Source organism: Gymnoscopelus microlampas (assembly GCF_963454915.1).
Source record: "Gymnoscopelus microlampas genome assembly, chromosome: 17".
NCBI classification, from domain to species: domain Eukaryota; kingdom Metazoa; phylum Chordata; class Actinopteri; order Myctophiformes; family Myctophidae; genus Gymnoscopelus; species Gymnoscopelus microlampas.
Window position 1 is genome coordinate 16,486,985 of NC_139954.1, and position 17,005 is coordinate 16,503,989.

The following is a 17,005-nucleotide window of genomic DNA, read 5'->3' on the forward strand; positions in this document are numbered from 1 at the left end:
AGCAACGTGTTATGTGTTATTTATACGATGTATTATTCATTTATTTACAGTGGTTTGGGTGTATTCTAACTAGCTCTGCCAATGCTACGGTAGGCCTCGGGGACATTTCTGAAAACAACAAAATTCAAACAAAATTCATTCAACAAAATTCATTCAACAAAATTCATGACACACAGACAGCACACATGCCTTCCAATCAATCTGTTGCTCATTTTTAGCCATGTTATTTCAAGTGTCAATTTCAAATCGACCGCAGTAGCAGAACGCAGGCTCTGCAAAGCTTTCCCTGCAACTGAATTGACCTTGCTAAGAACAAACAATCAAAAAGGATCTTTGGGTGAGGACTCTAATTAGGACAAGATGCGATTCATTTGTTGAAATAATGAGTGATAGCTTTGACTTCAATTATCATATATTACTCAAAAGAAAAAGAAAAGTCCAGGGGTCTGGACCCCAGGTTGGAAAACACTAATCTAATCAGTAGTTTGTTCAGTTGTTAAAGGAAGTGTATTACTCTTTACTCACAGTCCCCACCCCAACATTTTCCAAGTCCAACCCAGCTTTGTGTCAAGCCCCAGGATATAAAGTTTTTCCAATGCGGCAGATCATGTGCTCTACGAACTGAAAATGTTACAATAGAAAAAGGAAACAGTGCAGCATGGTCTGTGAGTGAGAATGGTTTATAAAGCAAAACTTTATAAAGCAGCAAATGTAGGCTACTGTATTCTTATGTGTGTACCTGACTGTGCATTGCATGCACATCAGTATGTGTTTGTGAAAGTACATATGTTTAAAAAAAATGTTCAAACAATTAAAAAAGTTTAAGCCATTTCACAAGGCATTGTCAGTGGGTGCAAAGCAATGGTTATTTGGGTGTCATTGGCTTGGAAAGGTTTGGGAACCCCTGCATTAAACACAGAAGCTGATGTTGATGTACTGTGATCTTTCAGGTGAACTAAGAGCCAAACCCAACATCAAACTGAAATCAGTGAACCTGCACAGTGACATTCATCCATGCTCATGTGCAGTGCATACAACTTTTACCCAAAGGAAATCCTTGTCACGTGGCTGAGAGATGGCCAGGTACTGACTTCAGATGTCAGTTCAGTTCAATTTATCTTTTTTGAAATGCTGTTATATTCTGATTTGCTTTGTGAAATGTCATTGTGGTTTCTGATTTGCTAATTTGTTCAAAGGTTGTGGGGTTCTGTTTTGCATAATTGTATGCCTTCCGATTTGCAAACTTGCTTTGTGAAATGTTGTGTTTTCCGATTTGTTAATTGCCGAAAGGCATGGCGAGAGAGTATGTTTTTCCCCCCGTCCGTCCGTGTGTCCGTGTGTGTGTGTGTGTGTGTGTGTGTGTGTCCGTCCTTCTGTCTGCGACCAGCTAATCTCCGCCACCGTTGTCCCGGTCGCTATGAAACTGCACACACACACTCCCTGGATGCCACAGCAAAACCTCTGCCCCACAATTTTCAGATCAGGCTGTCATAGCGCCACCATGAGGCCGACTTTTGCAAAACACATTTTTGGATATGACTCCTACAGATTTTGTCCAAAAAAACACGCAAATCGGTACACAGTATCTCTATAGTCATGTGATCATCACGGATCTGTCCGATTTACCATATTCCATCCTGATTGGCTAAGATTGGCTTCCAAAGTTTGCAGGATTGGTTCATTTTGAACAAAATGCCTCAAATCATGAACGCAGCATCCGTGAAATTTTCCACAGAGATTCCCACTTGGCCCAGGAAGAAATGGCACCCTTTTCACATTGGCCTATTATAGCGCCACCAGGAGGCCACAATAATCTACCTGACCCGGCGGAGACTTGTGCTCCGAGGAACACTTTTTCTAGTTTGTTTTCATTCTGTTGGAGGAGCTTTAAGGTGTGTGAAACTCTCAGTAATGATTTTTATTGATCCAGGAAGCTCAAACTAAAACTAAACTTTAAGTCAACTTAAATGCTTGAATATCTGTGGACTTCTTCAGATGTTTATCAGATATTTACTTCCAGTAAGTGGAATGTGTAAGTGCTGTTTCATTGGATGAAAATCAATACATTACCATGAGAATGTAAGATCAAGATAATTAAGTTGAAAGAATAGGACACCATTACCATCTGTTTTCTTCCTTTTAGTCAAATTAAAGCTAGTTTTTGTCAGATTATATTCTACCAATGTAATGTATTTGCAGGCAAATCAAATGTGAACTCACAAAGAGTTATCTTCTGTAAAATCTTTATTTTAAATGCTGGTACAGTACCCAATGAAGTCCAGAAAACAAATAAGACAACAATGTCCGACAGGACAATTGATATGTGACATAATTATCACAAACCAAACTCTTGAAGCCCTTTCATTTCCATCACAGAAATACAAATCTCAATGTTTCTGATTAATCCTGTGACATTTAGGGGGAAAATAAAAAACGAATCAACCACATTATGCTAAGACACCGAAACACTTGGATCTACATTTAGTTGTAGACGTTCTTCACAAATAAGCTATACAATTAAGTCCTCTCGATTCTAACAGTTTTATACACATTGCTACACACACACACACACACACACACACACACACACACACACACACACACACACACACACACACACACACACACACACACACACACTAGGGGTGTGCCGATATATCGTCCCGCGATATATCGCGATACGTTTTCGCGACGATATGTATCGTTTTGGGAAAAAAAAAAAATGTTTTTTTTTTTTTTTTTTTTTTTTTACAATCATAATAATCAGGCATGCAAACGGCCCCGAAGTGAAAAGAGTGACAACATGTTTTTTTTTCGGGTCAGGTGTCATACTATTTGGATTCAAAACGGCTATTGTAGCTGAAAAGCTACAAGTTTGCATGTCTGAATAATGCAAAAACAGAATTATTTGTTTGCATTTTCTTTTTTTCTCCTCCATATATTTTCATAATAAAAAAAGTGCGTATCGTATCGTATCGAAGTTGTGAGTCAAATATCGTATCGTATCGTTTCGTGAAATTAGTGTATCGGCACACCCCTAACACACACACATCAAGTCAGATTAAGACAAATCTAAACGGCACACATACAACATCCAGGACAAATGAGTCCATTTTAAGACAGTATTGTCAGATGCACATTATGCAGAATTGCATCTCTAGTGGTGGACCTTTTTTACTTCTGGACTACCAGAGGGTGGGGTTTGGCCAGAGGGTGGGGGTGGGGTAAGTTAAAGGGTATTAAGTGATTTGCAATTATTCAAATAATTGCAAAATGGGTCTATGTTCTGATAGCACTCTTTACTATAGAGTGTCCTGTCCATATAAGGAGTCTCCCATGTCTCTTCAGCTATTTAATAAACAGAAAATGCATTTTCAGTGCTCTCACCTACCTGAAAATGTACTATATTCTGTTTACTAAAGAGCTGGAGAGACACCTGTGACCGAACAAAAGCTCTGTAGCAATGATTACTATCAGAATATAGTACTTTATAGTATATGTATAGTACTTTTAAGAAAAAAAATCAATTTCCCTACCTTTAAGGTCAATTGTCAAATGTCAGTCATAGAAAAGTAGTACTTTCCTGTTATTTATTTATTGTTTGTTTGTTTGCAATCAGTTTTCTGATGCAATTTGTATACCGTACAAACCGTGTTAATTTAAGATGTTTTTACACTCTCAGTTAAATTAAAACTCATAACCTTGAATAGATTTTTTTCCCACCAGGGATCCAAAGTGGCAAGAACATTTCGACTTGAGCCTGGCCTCTAGTCCCAACCCCACAAGGCACTCCTAGAGATCACAATCTATACCTGCAAGGTCTGTTGTTAAGGCCTGCTCTGCCACAAAGCGGGACAAAATAAAACAGCTTATGCCATTCCAAGTCATTTCAGAGGCTTAGGAGTAGGAGTTACAGAGTTAACCTTGAATTCTGCAAGCAAAAGAGGAAGGGTATAGGGAGGGGACTTGGGACTCAATTGTCCAGCCCAATGCACTAGTGGTATGGTGTACAAATCTCAGAGAATAGGCACTTGTGACTTGGGCACAAACAAGTCCTGACAAGCAAATTAACTTCCTTTCCATCTCCTGCAAGGGCAGTAACAAGATTGAGTCTAAGCAATCTACTGTATGTTACGCTTTAACAAAATCAATGGCCGTGGCAGAGTTTTGATTTAGTTTGTTTTATGGTTTACTCCTATTTGTAGCACTTACTCTGATCGCAGAAATGCAATGGCCTTTCAGATTCTCTGTTTGTGTCTGCTTCAATTTGCATGACTATGATAAATACTGCACACTTACAAAAGGACAAGCAACAAATTAACACCCGCTGAATGGAGAGGCCTGTGGCTCAGTGTAGTTAACTAATCTGTGGCTAATATTTTAAAGAACAAATAATGTATTTCATATTCAGGCGGTCTTGGAGACCTACAGTACTATTAGTTGTGTTTGTGCTGTCAAAGTTTATCCTGTAAGATTGCATTGATAGGTACTGTAGGGCAGTAGAGTCAGAATTGCTCACACTCAAGTAGTCAATAAAATAGGTTGAGTAATAGCTAGACCAGGAAACAAACAAAAAGCTTTTTTGATAAGCTATCCTTCGAAGCTTTACTGAAAGACCTCAAATACACCTCAAATACAGCGCTTCCCTGCTAGAGAACGGTGCTGATTGTATCCAAATCCTTGCTGATCTGTGAGCCACTGGGCAACGACTTCAAGTACTCCAGGTGTCTCCTGGCATCCTCCTGATTATGCCTCACATAGTAGATGACGTACGCGATCACCATGGTGAACCAGCCGAACATGGTGATGAACATGGCCACGTCGGTCGTCTTGTGGTGAAAGTTGCAGAAGTTGATCCCCGAGTCAAGCACCTGGATGACGGGCTTTCCCGCGTACTCCTCCTGCACCGCCGTGTGGCAGTTGACCTCATTCACCGTCTCCGGGTCCAAGCGCAGCTCCCTGAGGACCTCCTGCAATGTGCACTCACAGTGCCAGGGGTTGTTGGAGAGGCTGATCTTCGCCCGGAGGCGTGCGAACGCCTCCTTGGGGACACTCTGGATGTGGTTGTTGGAGAGGTCCAGGAGCCGGAGGCTGTCAGACACCCCCTGAAAGGCCCCAACGTCCACAGTCTCAATGTCATTATGTGACAGGTCCAACTCTTGCAGGCGATAGAGTTCCTTGAAGGCCTGGTGGGGGATTTTGGTGATGTGGTTGGACGCCAGGAGCAGGATAACGGTGTCTCGAGGCAGGTCTGGGGGGATCTTCTCAAGGTTGCGAGACATACACTGGACCATGGTCAAGCCGCTCTTCTCTATGCAGTGACAGCTTTTGGGACAACCCGCCACTGGCATACTTGCAATAAACGTCCCAAGGATCGAGCACCAGAACAGAGCAGAAGTGGCCAGGGTGAGGGATTTCCTGGGCAAATCAGGCTCCGCACGATGCCACATGTTCAGCTGTAAGCTCCTGAGAGTCCTGTCACGCAAGAGCCATTAGGGTTCCACCTCTATTTTTACCTTGGATGGCGGTCAATGCAGCGTCATTATGGCTTTCAAATCAAAGTGTGCTTTGGGGTTGTTGTTGTTGCTGTTGTTGTTGTTGTTGTTGTTGTTGTTGTTGTTGTTGTATTTTAGACCCCCAAAGGTTTCTCTTGAGTTAATCCATCAGGATGAATATTTGGGGATTTCATCTGGCACTGCTTTAAAACAGATGACAAAAAGCATATTCCAGAGGACCTCTGTCTATTCCCAGGTTTACTGTGAGGAAGTTGAAGAAACCAGCAAGTTAGGAGCCTTGTTGGCAGTCTGAGGCTTCGTCATACCATGTTGGGCCCTGGGAAAATAAAGCAAAGAGAAAAAAAAACTCTTATTGAGAATTCATGTGTATGTTCGTCAATACATTGGGAGAAAAAAATAGAAACCACAACGTGTAGAATGTGTAGAATCAATCTTCTTCAGATTATTTATCATTTTTGTATAGTAAGTAAGCAAAATGGTCTTTGTATTCCCAGAGCAGACACAGTCAATTCTATCCCTGCAGTGATTACAAAACGTGTAATGTGATTACTGAGATCCATTTCACTTAGAATGGAATCATATAAACCGGCAGACAAACATATCTGCCATCTCTTGCATTCTCGAATTGAATTACAATGGAGAAAGAAAGAAAGAAACTATTTAATTCTAGACACTCAAAACAATACATGAAATCCATCTCTTCTGTTAGAGCAGGGTAGCTAATACAATCTTTTCATAACTGGGCAAATGTCACTTTAGCTGCGCTTGCCATAAATAATAAAGAAAAGCTTGTTCCACAGAGTCCTTTACACATCAAATTGGTGATTATCATTCACAGATAAATCAGTAGAATGCAAGACAGTGCGCCAAGCGCCATACATAATGATCATATTGGGACGGTGTGCCCTCTTGTGGACTACATTGATCACACATGTAATCCCTCTCTGGGTGAGGTCACTCGCCATGAGGCAACATTTTAGAGGGGCATCACACACACACACACACACACACACACACACACACACACACACACACACACACACACACACACACACACACACACACACACACACACACACACACACACACACACACACACACACACACACACACACACACTATAGTTAAATAAAGCCCTCACAAACCCATTTGTCAGGAGGTGTGGACAGGATGTCATAAATTCATACACAAAGGCACCCAGAACACACTGAGGGTACGAAAGCCCAATTCATTTTTCACATCAATCATATAGGCTAAATTAATACAATATGTGCTGTTCCTGTGTTTGCCTGATGGTCCTAATGCAAACAGTTATCTATAGGTTCAATGGTCCCAAGCTGTATTTCGGAGATGATGAATTGAAAACTGCTCACCAATACTAATGCAGATCAGTATAATGTTTTGACCTCATATATATATATATATATATATATATATATATATATATATATATATATATATATATATATATATATATAGTTTGTGTGTGTGTGTGTGTGTGTGTGTGTGTGTGTGTGTGTGTGTGTGTGTGTGTGTGTGTGTGTGTGTGTTTATAATTCTATCAAACATTTAATTTGAATGATATATTTGCATTTTTAAGGTGTCTCAGCAAATCTCAGTATATCAGGTCAACTGTATCTCTCTTCACACATATGTCCATAGCTTTAGAGAACTCCTTCTAACACTATATGGACCAGAGCTGTGCTGTGCAACTGCCTGCTGTATAGACTTAATGAATAAGCCAGCCACCTAGGCGTACCTAGGCTACAACAGTGGTTCACAAACAGTGGGTCACTAGTATATATCCCCTTTTTTCGTTTCCTACAATTATTTCAAATGATTTTATAAAATCTTTTAAAAAATGTTTCAGAATAAAAAAAAGTCAAGTATAGTGAAAATAGCAGACCTACAAGCTCACAAAGTGTCAACACGTTGTGAGCTTGTAGATCTGCTATTTTCACTATAGTTTGGGTCCTAAGAAGAAATAACATTTCTGTTTTGGGTCTCGAGCTAAAAAGATTGGGAACCGGAGGGCTACAAGATAATGGCATTTTATTTGGCTACTAGTATTGTATCAAAACGCTGACCATTTTCGTGAAGCAGCCTATAGATAGGCTAGCCTAACCTACACATGCAAAACCTAAAATATGTGTAATGTTACTGTGTCTTAATAATGCAGTAAAACAAAAATAAACACTGTGAACTTATTGCCTTGGATCAAGACTATCATATGACCTTTTTTTTATGTAGATACGAAAGTAAAAGTCAGACTCGATAAATATGATAGTCTTGATCCAAGGCTATGAACTTACTTGTCCTGATGTGACGGAGTTCCCTCAGGAAAGAGTTTTTCCATGGTGCCCAGATCGCGATATTGTCTCCACATTACGAAACCAGCTCCCTTCACACAATCATCTGGAAATAGTAGGCTATAAATACACCCTTTCGTGGAAAAATGCTCAGGACCACAACATCCACATCATCTCCATGTCCATAAGAACAAAATGTGAAAGTTCCAAAACGGCACCTGGAGATCGAAGTCATTCAATCTCCAAACACACACGACTCGTTACATCTGACCATGTGTCAGGAGCAGCTCATCTGATCCCTTAGGATTGGTATCTGTCGTCTTGTGAAGAAAGAAAGGGACATGCAGTCACTTGTTGATGGGTGTCGAGGCTCTCTGAAGTGACCGCTACTGGCTACACTTGTTCTCTACGCGCGCTGCGCCCTCAGTTGCGCGCAGCGCACGTGGCCAGACGCGCCAGAAGGGGTCCGTCTGCCAGTGGGCTGGCAGCTGCAGTGTTGGAAAGTAACTAAGTACATTTACCCAAGTAGGCTAAGTACAATTTTGAGGTATTTTTTACTTTATAGTATATCCAATTTGCAGTACTTTTACATCTACCCCACTAACATCTCAGAGACAAATATTATACTTTTACTTTACTCCACTACAGTTATTTGAACTAGCAACTTACTTTGTAGATTTTAATTATTGAGTACTTGAGTAAAAGTACAAACGTATTGGTATCAAAATGTACTTGAAGTAGGCTACCAAAAGTAGAAAGTACTTAGTATGCAGAATGTCCCCTTTCAAGTTTTCAAATGTACGAAATGTATTCAAATCTTTTGAAAATAGCTGATCTACAAGCTCACAATGTGTGGCATCATAGGCATTGTGAGCTTGTAGATTGGCTATTTTCAAATGGCCAAAATGTATATAGGGCTGAAGTGGGTAATGTACGTTTTGTACATCATTACATACAATTTGAATTTATTAATATTGAAAACTAAAAACTATGAAAAATAATAATAATAATTAAAAACAGCTGACAACAAAAAATATAAAGTATTTACTGAGCAGAAAAGACAAAAACATTTTTTTTAGACAAAGCAAAGACATAACGCTACTACTCATGTGAAAAAAAGAAAAGAGGATAATTATGATCTCGATTATTAATCGATTATTAGCTTCTGCTCCCTCTCCAACCCGTCTCCTGCACCTGCACTCCTGTCCAAGAAAATTAAAACAACACTGTTATGTTTCAGAAATGTTGTAGCCTGTAAACTGAATAAATACCTACGTTGATTTAATGTCAATTCTTTTTTTCACCATGGGCAACTTTTCTTTTCCAATTTAGCATAAGAAAGTGAGTGAAGAAGGTATGTGTGTGTGTGTGTGTGTGTGTGTGTGTGCGTGCGTGCGTGCGTGCGTGCGTGCGTGCGTGCGTGCGTGCGTGCGTGCGTGCCGTGCCGTGCGTGCGAGAGAGAGAGAGAAAGAGAATGTGTGTATATAGTCCACCTCAAGACTTGACCGTGTTGTATTGCATTCCAATTCATTGATCATGTTCATTAGTGCCCTATCGAACAGCTTATCGGACAAACAGAGGGTTTAACTGCACAGCACTAATGCTGCAGCACGTCTGGTCTGCAAGCTCCCAATATGTTCACATCTCCCCCATTTTCCATTCCTGTCATTTGCTTCTGGTTGCTCCCCATACTCAATACAAAACATTGGCATACAAGGCAACCAAAGGCATGGCACACCCATTTTATACCTGCAGGACAACCCTACAACTCTGCCTTCCCTAAAACACCCTGCACAACGCTCCACGCGTCCTAGACTCTTCTCCCTCCTGGCTCCAAAACTGTGCAATAAATTCAGAACTGCAGACAGGTTGAAAGGGGTCTTCAAGCACACTCCAATGAGCAAGGACTTACTTTAAAAAGCCTTTATTTTAGACAACAGAGCTACACATAATTTTAAAACAATAAAACGCTCCGACCGGTTTCAACAACAACGTGTCTTTCTCAGGGCGTTGCTATACAGACCTAGAGAACTGCAGACCTTTTAGCCCCAATTTCCAGCTGTAGTCTGAAGACTCACCTCTTCAGACTCTACCACGTCACCTAGCACTCCTTTCTTCTTGTATCCCTTCTTGCCACATTACATACATTGTAAATTGCAATTGTAGGTAGAGGTTTGTTTTGTTTTGCACAATCCTATAATAATTAAGCTCAGTGCTTAATGAGTCTTCCAGTTTAGTAGACCTTGTACTGTGAATTTGTACTTCCATATACTGTTGTTCTCATGTCTTACTAAATAAAGTACATAAATCAATCAATCAATCAATCAATCAATCAATCAATCATGATTGTGTCTGCTTCAAATTATTAATGCTTTCTCTGTTCAGAGACAATAGCCCAGTTGGACTATCTGATCGAACCGGGAATCTTTTATTCAGTCTCCGCTATCCTGCCTCCTGTCTGCTTCCGTGCTGTGTGTCTCAAAAACACAAAAGCAGGATTGGAAAGGAGGACCACGTACAAAAACAAAACAAAAAAACAAAACAATGTCTAACCCAACTGAGGAAAGCATAGACTATAGACTAAATGAGTCTCTTTCATGAAATTGTGCATGTATTTAATCAAAACCCAGTGCCAGTCTGCAGAGAGGGCCAGGCAGGAGTAGAGACCTTTTTTGTTCATCCCTCAAGGATATTATTGTCTTGGGCTAACATTTTGGAATATTCAAAACTAGGCCAAGATTTATCTCCGGTCTGGTGGGGGCAACAATAACACCACAAGGTCATGCCAAATGGCTGGATTTCCTGTTAAACACATGGAAATATCAGCAAATGTGGCATCAAAGGACGGGAAGTTAACTGGCCTCTTCAGCTCCAACACATTTGCCCTATGTGCTGGTTCGAATGTAGGTCAGCTGGGCCTGGGTGTCATTCATATTAGCCGTGGGATCAGCCCCTTCACAGTCTCAAACCTTCCAGTTCTCTGCCTGCCAGGCATGACAGATGCTGTTGGCACACAGTTTTCCACTCTCGCAAATGACTGAAAGGATAGCATACAAACATTAAGCGACTTCTTCCACTCACCAGAGGTGGGACCGATAGCCAATTAAGTTGAAATCTGCAGGTCAGCCTTTGGCAGCTGACACTGTCCCCTCCCCGATAAGCCTTACAGCCCCAATCTGGGGATGGGGTGTGTTTGTGGAGCATGAGTGTATTACACAATTTTGTGAAAGGAAAGATTCAGTTTCTTGGAAACGATGATCTCTTTCTGATACTATCATGAATGAATGTTCTGCTTCAAATATGTCTCAATATATAAATTACTCAATCTAAAATCATGTTCCTGCCAAAACTAGAAGTAATCTTTCACTTTATCTAATTTGATTTTTGCAATCGGATTTTTGCCATCCAGTTATATGGAATCCATTATCTTGCTGAAACTTTTGGCACTCATCAGCGTTTTTACCTGCAAGGAACACAGGAGTTACAGTGATGGATTACATGTCTGAGATGCAAACTGATGCAGGAGATGAGAGTGTATTTTAAAACGAATGGGACCCCAAGTGCCGTGCAAAGTGGTGTGGTATCCAAATGACACTACACATCTCACTACTCTGCTTAGGTCTGTCACATTGGTATGCCAGTTAAGGGTAAATCATACCGCTGCAATGTTTACCTGCAATGTTCTAATGCTTAATTCATGCTCGGTCATATGACATGTCGCATGCCAAAAATAGCAGTTCTACAAACTCAAAATGCGTCGCATACATGACACATTGTGAGCTTGTAGAGCTGCTATTTGTGGCTTTTAGATACAGTAGATTGTCTACTGTGGCTCATTACCCTGATACATGTAGGGTGTTGATTAAGGAGATAAAGTGTAGGCCTACTTGCTGTGTGATTTCATCAAAATTAATCACAATCACAAAATGTTTACACAATGAGATTTGACTGAATAATAAATAAATAAAAGTGATGATGATGATGATGATGATGATGATGATGATGATGATGATGATGATGATGATGAACCTACTCCTAGCAACCCCAGCTCTCAGATCATCCCACTGGCGAAATGGGTAGATGAAATACACGTGTGTCTATCTCCCAAGGATATGCAAATAAATAGCTCAGTGTCACATAATGTGAAATATGGTAATTGCAAGAAAACATGCAACACGCATTGAGCAACAAATGAACAACTACAAAATCCAATAATATTTGTGTTTTTCTCATCATTGTTCTCCTATGTATTATTTTTGATAAATGGGTAAACTATAATATGGGTTGTAATAAAATTGAGTAATGATGGCAGCTGGTGCCTATGATAAATTGCATGTAATGTCGCTAACGTCATTAACAACCCTAATGTTCCTATTCTGGAACAGTAAGCAAAAAATACTGTAGCAGATCTACAAACTCACAAGGCGTTCCAATTTTCAGTGAAGATATTTTGTGTAGAGGGAAAACAGGAGCGGGCCAAGTATAGACCCCTGGGGGACTCTGGTCAACTAAGTATATATACTGTAGGGATTTAAGTGCTTAATTGCAGAGAGTGATACTGAAATACAGTATCTGCCTGCAAACAGACCTGATCCCTTTCGGGGTCATCCCTATGTTCCCCGGGTTCTATGTTCCCCCACTAAGGTTAGGGTTAGGGTTAGGTTTAGGTTAGCTAGTCTGTAGCAAAAATTGTGTGAGCATAACCCACAATTTTTTTAGAAGGTGTGTAAATTCACATTGTATACCTGCTGTGAGAAGTATACTGTAGCCTACTTTCCAATATGAACCAAGTGAATTTACATGATGGGAAAATTAGGAATACTTTTACCTTGTGCTTGTGATGTTCATAGCTTATGCATAATTGGCTATATCTTGCGGCCAATGTAGAGCTACAAAATCCATAACCATAATATTCAGGCAGTTAAATTCAACTAATTGCAGTTGCTATGTTGTTAACACAACTTCCAAGCATTATGAAGCTGTTCTTGGAGGGCAAAATATTGAAAATGCACATAATTCTACACCATAACAGTGGGATGTGAAGCTGTGAATGGTCAAAAAAACAAGCAGAGTGGCAGGGATGAATGAACAATTCAAGATTTTCAATCTCCTATATACCACAGTTTGTTTGTTGGCTCTGACAGGGATAATATGTCTGTTTACTTTGGACAGAGAGCATCCTTTGTGTTCCCAACAGAGCATCTTATCATCATCCATCCTTCATTCATTCATTCAGTCAGTCACAACAAAAGGGCCCTACAGCAGTAATAAACATGCCAAAATACAACAAATTAGGACGACAAAAGCATGTGCTGAGAACAAATCGCACTATGCATTCAGAAGCAACAGGCATTGTTGAGAAGGGATATCGTACGCACACGCACGCACGCACGCACGCACGCACGCACGCACGCACACACACACACACACACACACACACACACACACACACACACACACACACACACACACACACACACACACACACACACACACACAAATGTTGCTCTTTGTCTGACTGTATAAATGATCATAGCCTAATATGGATCAACGTTGCTCTCATGTTCCTCAAGCAAATACTTTCTGAAAGGACAAAATGGCAGTGCAGAGACATTCAGATAAAGGCAACCGATGGTCAGAGGTTTGAGGGGGGCAGAATTGTGCGAGTCACAGAAAATGCCAGCGCACCTGCTGGCAAAGAGACATAGCTTTTACACATCAGCGACTTGTGCTGCACTTTCTTCAATCAAATCAAGGCACGAGGAGTTAGAGTAATGCAGAAAGAGGCAATTTATCTGAATGAACGACGACATTTGCACATCGATGTGTTCTGATTGATGTCACCCCAGAGAGGAAATATCCTCCTATGTCCTTTTTTATTATAGCTATATAGTATATACGGACGGGTGACAAAGAAAAAGACCAGATACTCATGATTAACTATGCTTTAAACTGTATAAACGAGTCTATAAACATATTTTATAGGCTATTATATTATTTTACTTAGAGATTTATGTTAGAGGATAAGCCCCTTGAGATGCATCATCTCACTTTTCGAGGGGGTCGTCATTATATTATATTATATTATAATTGTTTTATTTTTTCTTTCGGTTAAATCCCATCAGGGTCGCCACAGCGGATCATCAGTTTCCATCTGGTTCTGTTTTCTGCGTCTTCCTTGGTGACTCCTGCCACCTGCATGTCGTCTCTCACCGCATCCATAAACCTCCTCTTTGGCCTTCCTCTTCTCCTCTTACCTGGCAGTTCCATTTTCTGCATCCTTCCTTTTCACATTACTCTCAACCTTGCCTATCTTGCTTTACCCCCAAACCCTCTAACCTGCTGTGACCCTCTATAATGTAGTAATTTATGATCATGTCCTTCCTTGTCACTCCTAATGAGAATATATATGTTGTATAATATTATATTATATTATATTATATTATATTATATTATATTATATTATATTATATTATATTATATTATATTATATTATATTATATTATATTATATTGTATGTGAATTTGTTAAAATGTAGGGGTACTGTAGGGGTACTGTTGAATAAGACGACATTATCTCACCACTTAAAAAAATGCAAACTCTAGTGGGGTGTTTCTAATGATCACAATCTATTTACATTACACAGTTGGAGGCGAGTCTGACTGGTCTCATTTTGTGGTGCGACTAATAATGGCTGAGCACAGAACACATTCATCCAGCTCTCCCAGGAGGACATGGGAGGTGGCCCTCTGACGCTTGGCTGAGCGTAACAGATTAACGACGAGGTGTGCCATGGTGTGTGTGTGTGTGTGTGTGTGTGTGTGTGTGTGTGTGTGTGTGTGTGTGTGTGTGTGTGTGTGTGTGTGTGTGTGTGTGTGTGTGTGTGTGTGTGTGTGTGTGTGTGTGTGTGCGTGTATATGCATGTGTGTACAGGGTATCAAGAGTAGCATAGACTCGAGTTGCTTTATTTTTTTTAAGTAGTTGGGAGCCGCAACCAGAGACTATGGCTACGGGGGGTCCTTGGCATGGAAATGTTTGGGAACCCTTGAAATAGAGATGAGATGAGATACACCTTATTAATTCCCGAAGGGAAATTAAAGTGTTACCGTACAGCATGATATAAAATAAATATAAACAAGACAAAGACAATACGAAAAACAATAGTCAACAACACACAAAACAACTTCACATATACACATATGCATATATACGCTACAAACAACCACACACATCAGACACACAATCACACGTGAGCACAGAACCACATTAGAGTTGTTAAACAGTCTGTAACTCCATAAAAGTTTTTTCAACAATCCACAATGGGACAATCAGTACATGACTTCTGAATACAAAAGGAGGGAGCTCTCATTCAAAGCCCATTAACCATTTGAACCCTATACCTTCCATATTCTGGGCATGTCATAATAGGCGAAAATTCAGCAAACACCTGCGGAAATAGCTGATCTACAAGCATGCAATGCAAACACTTTTGCAGCGAAGAGATTGGTGAAGAAGGAAAAAAGGAGGGGGCAGTAGACCTGGTCCCTGTTCAATGAATATAGGGTTTAAGAGGTCGAGTAACATCAATTGGACATGACTCTCTGCAGCCTACTGGGTGGGCTTTGTTCTGTTGTTTATCACGATGGCCTTACCAATCCTGCCTCGTGACATTCACCTGCCTGTAAAATAATGCATTCCTCTCCAAACACCCTGGGATGCTCAACAGACAAATTACATGTCAGTTGCCTGGAGTGAATCCCTCTTCTTGTTGCCTACTTACTTATTCAAGCACATTAGTTTTGGGACAAAGTAAATCAATCTTTTTTTTTTGACAGGGCCAAGATACTGATCCGAGAAGCCTTTTGTCCTTAACAATTCATCACAATTACAAGTACTCTTACTATGGCAGTGGCCCAGGAGGAATGGAGGCACTGGCAGCTGATGGCATCAGTAGGGGCGGGGAAATGATTAGGCCATAATTAAGCCCACCAGCAACAAAGTTTTATTTTCCATCTGTGAATATTTTATGGAGTTATAACTGTAGATAGATGCTTTAAAAACAAACAACTTTCTGGAAAATACACTCACTTCCTTTCATGTGGTGTTGTTTACTTCCTGCTACCATTTCTGGGAGGCATGACAGAGGCGAATTGTCCAAATAAAAGGAAACATCTAAGTAAGTTACATGTGTGGTGTTTTTGGAGATTCCTATAAGAAATGTCTTTAGTAACAGCCAATCTAAATAATTACATGTTTTATATGTTTACTCAGAAATGCACATCTGGCACCGGCAACAAAAGTGGTCAGCAGTGGGGAAATTCCTTTTCCCCTTTCCCTTTTTCCGCCCTGAGGGAAAATGTAAAATTACTTTTCTGCGTTTGACCCAGCAGTGTGCTGCTCAAAGTGAGAGCAGCGGGAGCAATTAGGGGTAAGTGTCTTGCTCAGGGACCTGGAGGAGCCAAGGATCAATCAATCAAGCTGATCACATTCTATGACATTGCTTTCGACCTCTGGTTTACAACCCTGTCCCATGTTGACGTCTCCTCTGGTCAGAAGGTGAAGATCTCGCCAATTCTACAATAAAATGGACAGAAAAAGGTTTGATGAAATCATGGCTCCTTTATATGTAGTGGACAACACCAAAATGACTGATGACTTCAAAGCATGTCCAGTTTTTGAGGAGCTCAACAAAGCAGTGCCAGCTGTGAAAGATGAACATCTGTGTGTGGATGAGATGATGATCCATTATTTTGGCAGACATGGATGCAAGCAATTCATGAAGGGAAAGCCAATACAACATATGGAACCCTGCATCAATCATCTGACTTTGTCTATCAGATGGAGCCATAATTATGGGACCTACATGACTGTGAAACTGGCCTGGGTCGAGACCTGAGTGTTGTTCTAAGCTTGGCTGAGAGAGCTAATGTCTCACCTGGATGCACATTTTATCATGATAATCTCTCTCAAGTTTGTCATTGATTGATGAGATGTGAAAGTCGGGTTAAAAGCTGCGTGTGGCACTGTCTGTGAAAACTGTCTCCTTAATCAAGAATGTTTATTTGTCACTACTCATACAGGTACAAGAAGCTAAATGCAATTTTGTGAGGTCCAAAAAGTACTGAGCTGTACAATGACAATAGTAATCATATAAAAGAAAAACTAAGATAAGATACAAAA

At 40.4% G+C, this 17,005-nt stretch overlaps 1 protein-coding gene across 1 annotated transcript; it reads right to left on the reverse strand.

The window, feature by feature from the left end:
- Nucleotides 1-4,640: 4,640 nt before the first annotated feature.
- Nucleotides 4,641-8,176, reverse strand: LOC311064764 (leucine-rich repeat-containing protein 3-like). Its single transcript, XM_084084702.1, has 2 exons — nucleotides 7,829-8,176; nucleotides 4,641-5,832 (listed from the first exon to the last, which is right to left on the reverse strand). The coding sequence occupies exon 2, from the start codon at nucleotides 5,448-5,450 to the stop codon at nucleotides 4,650-4,652; it is 801 nt and encodes a 266-aa protein (XP_083940828.1). The 5' UTR covers nucleotides 5,451-5,832; nucleotides 7,829-8,176; the 3' UTR covers nucleotides 4,641-4,649.
- Between the last annotated feature and the right edge of the window lie 8,829 nt (nucleotides 8,177-17,005).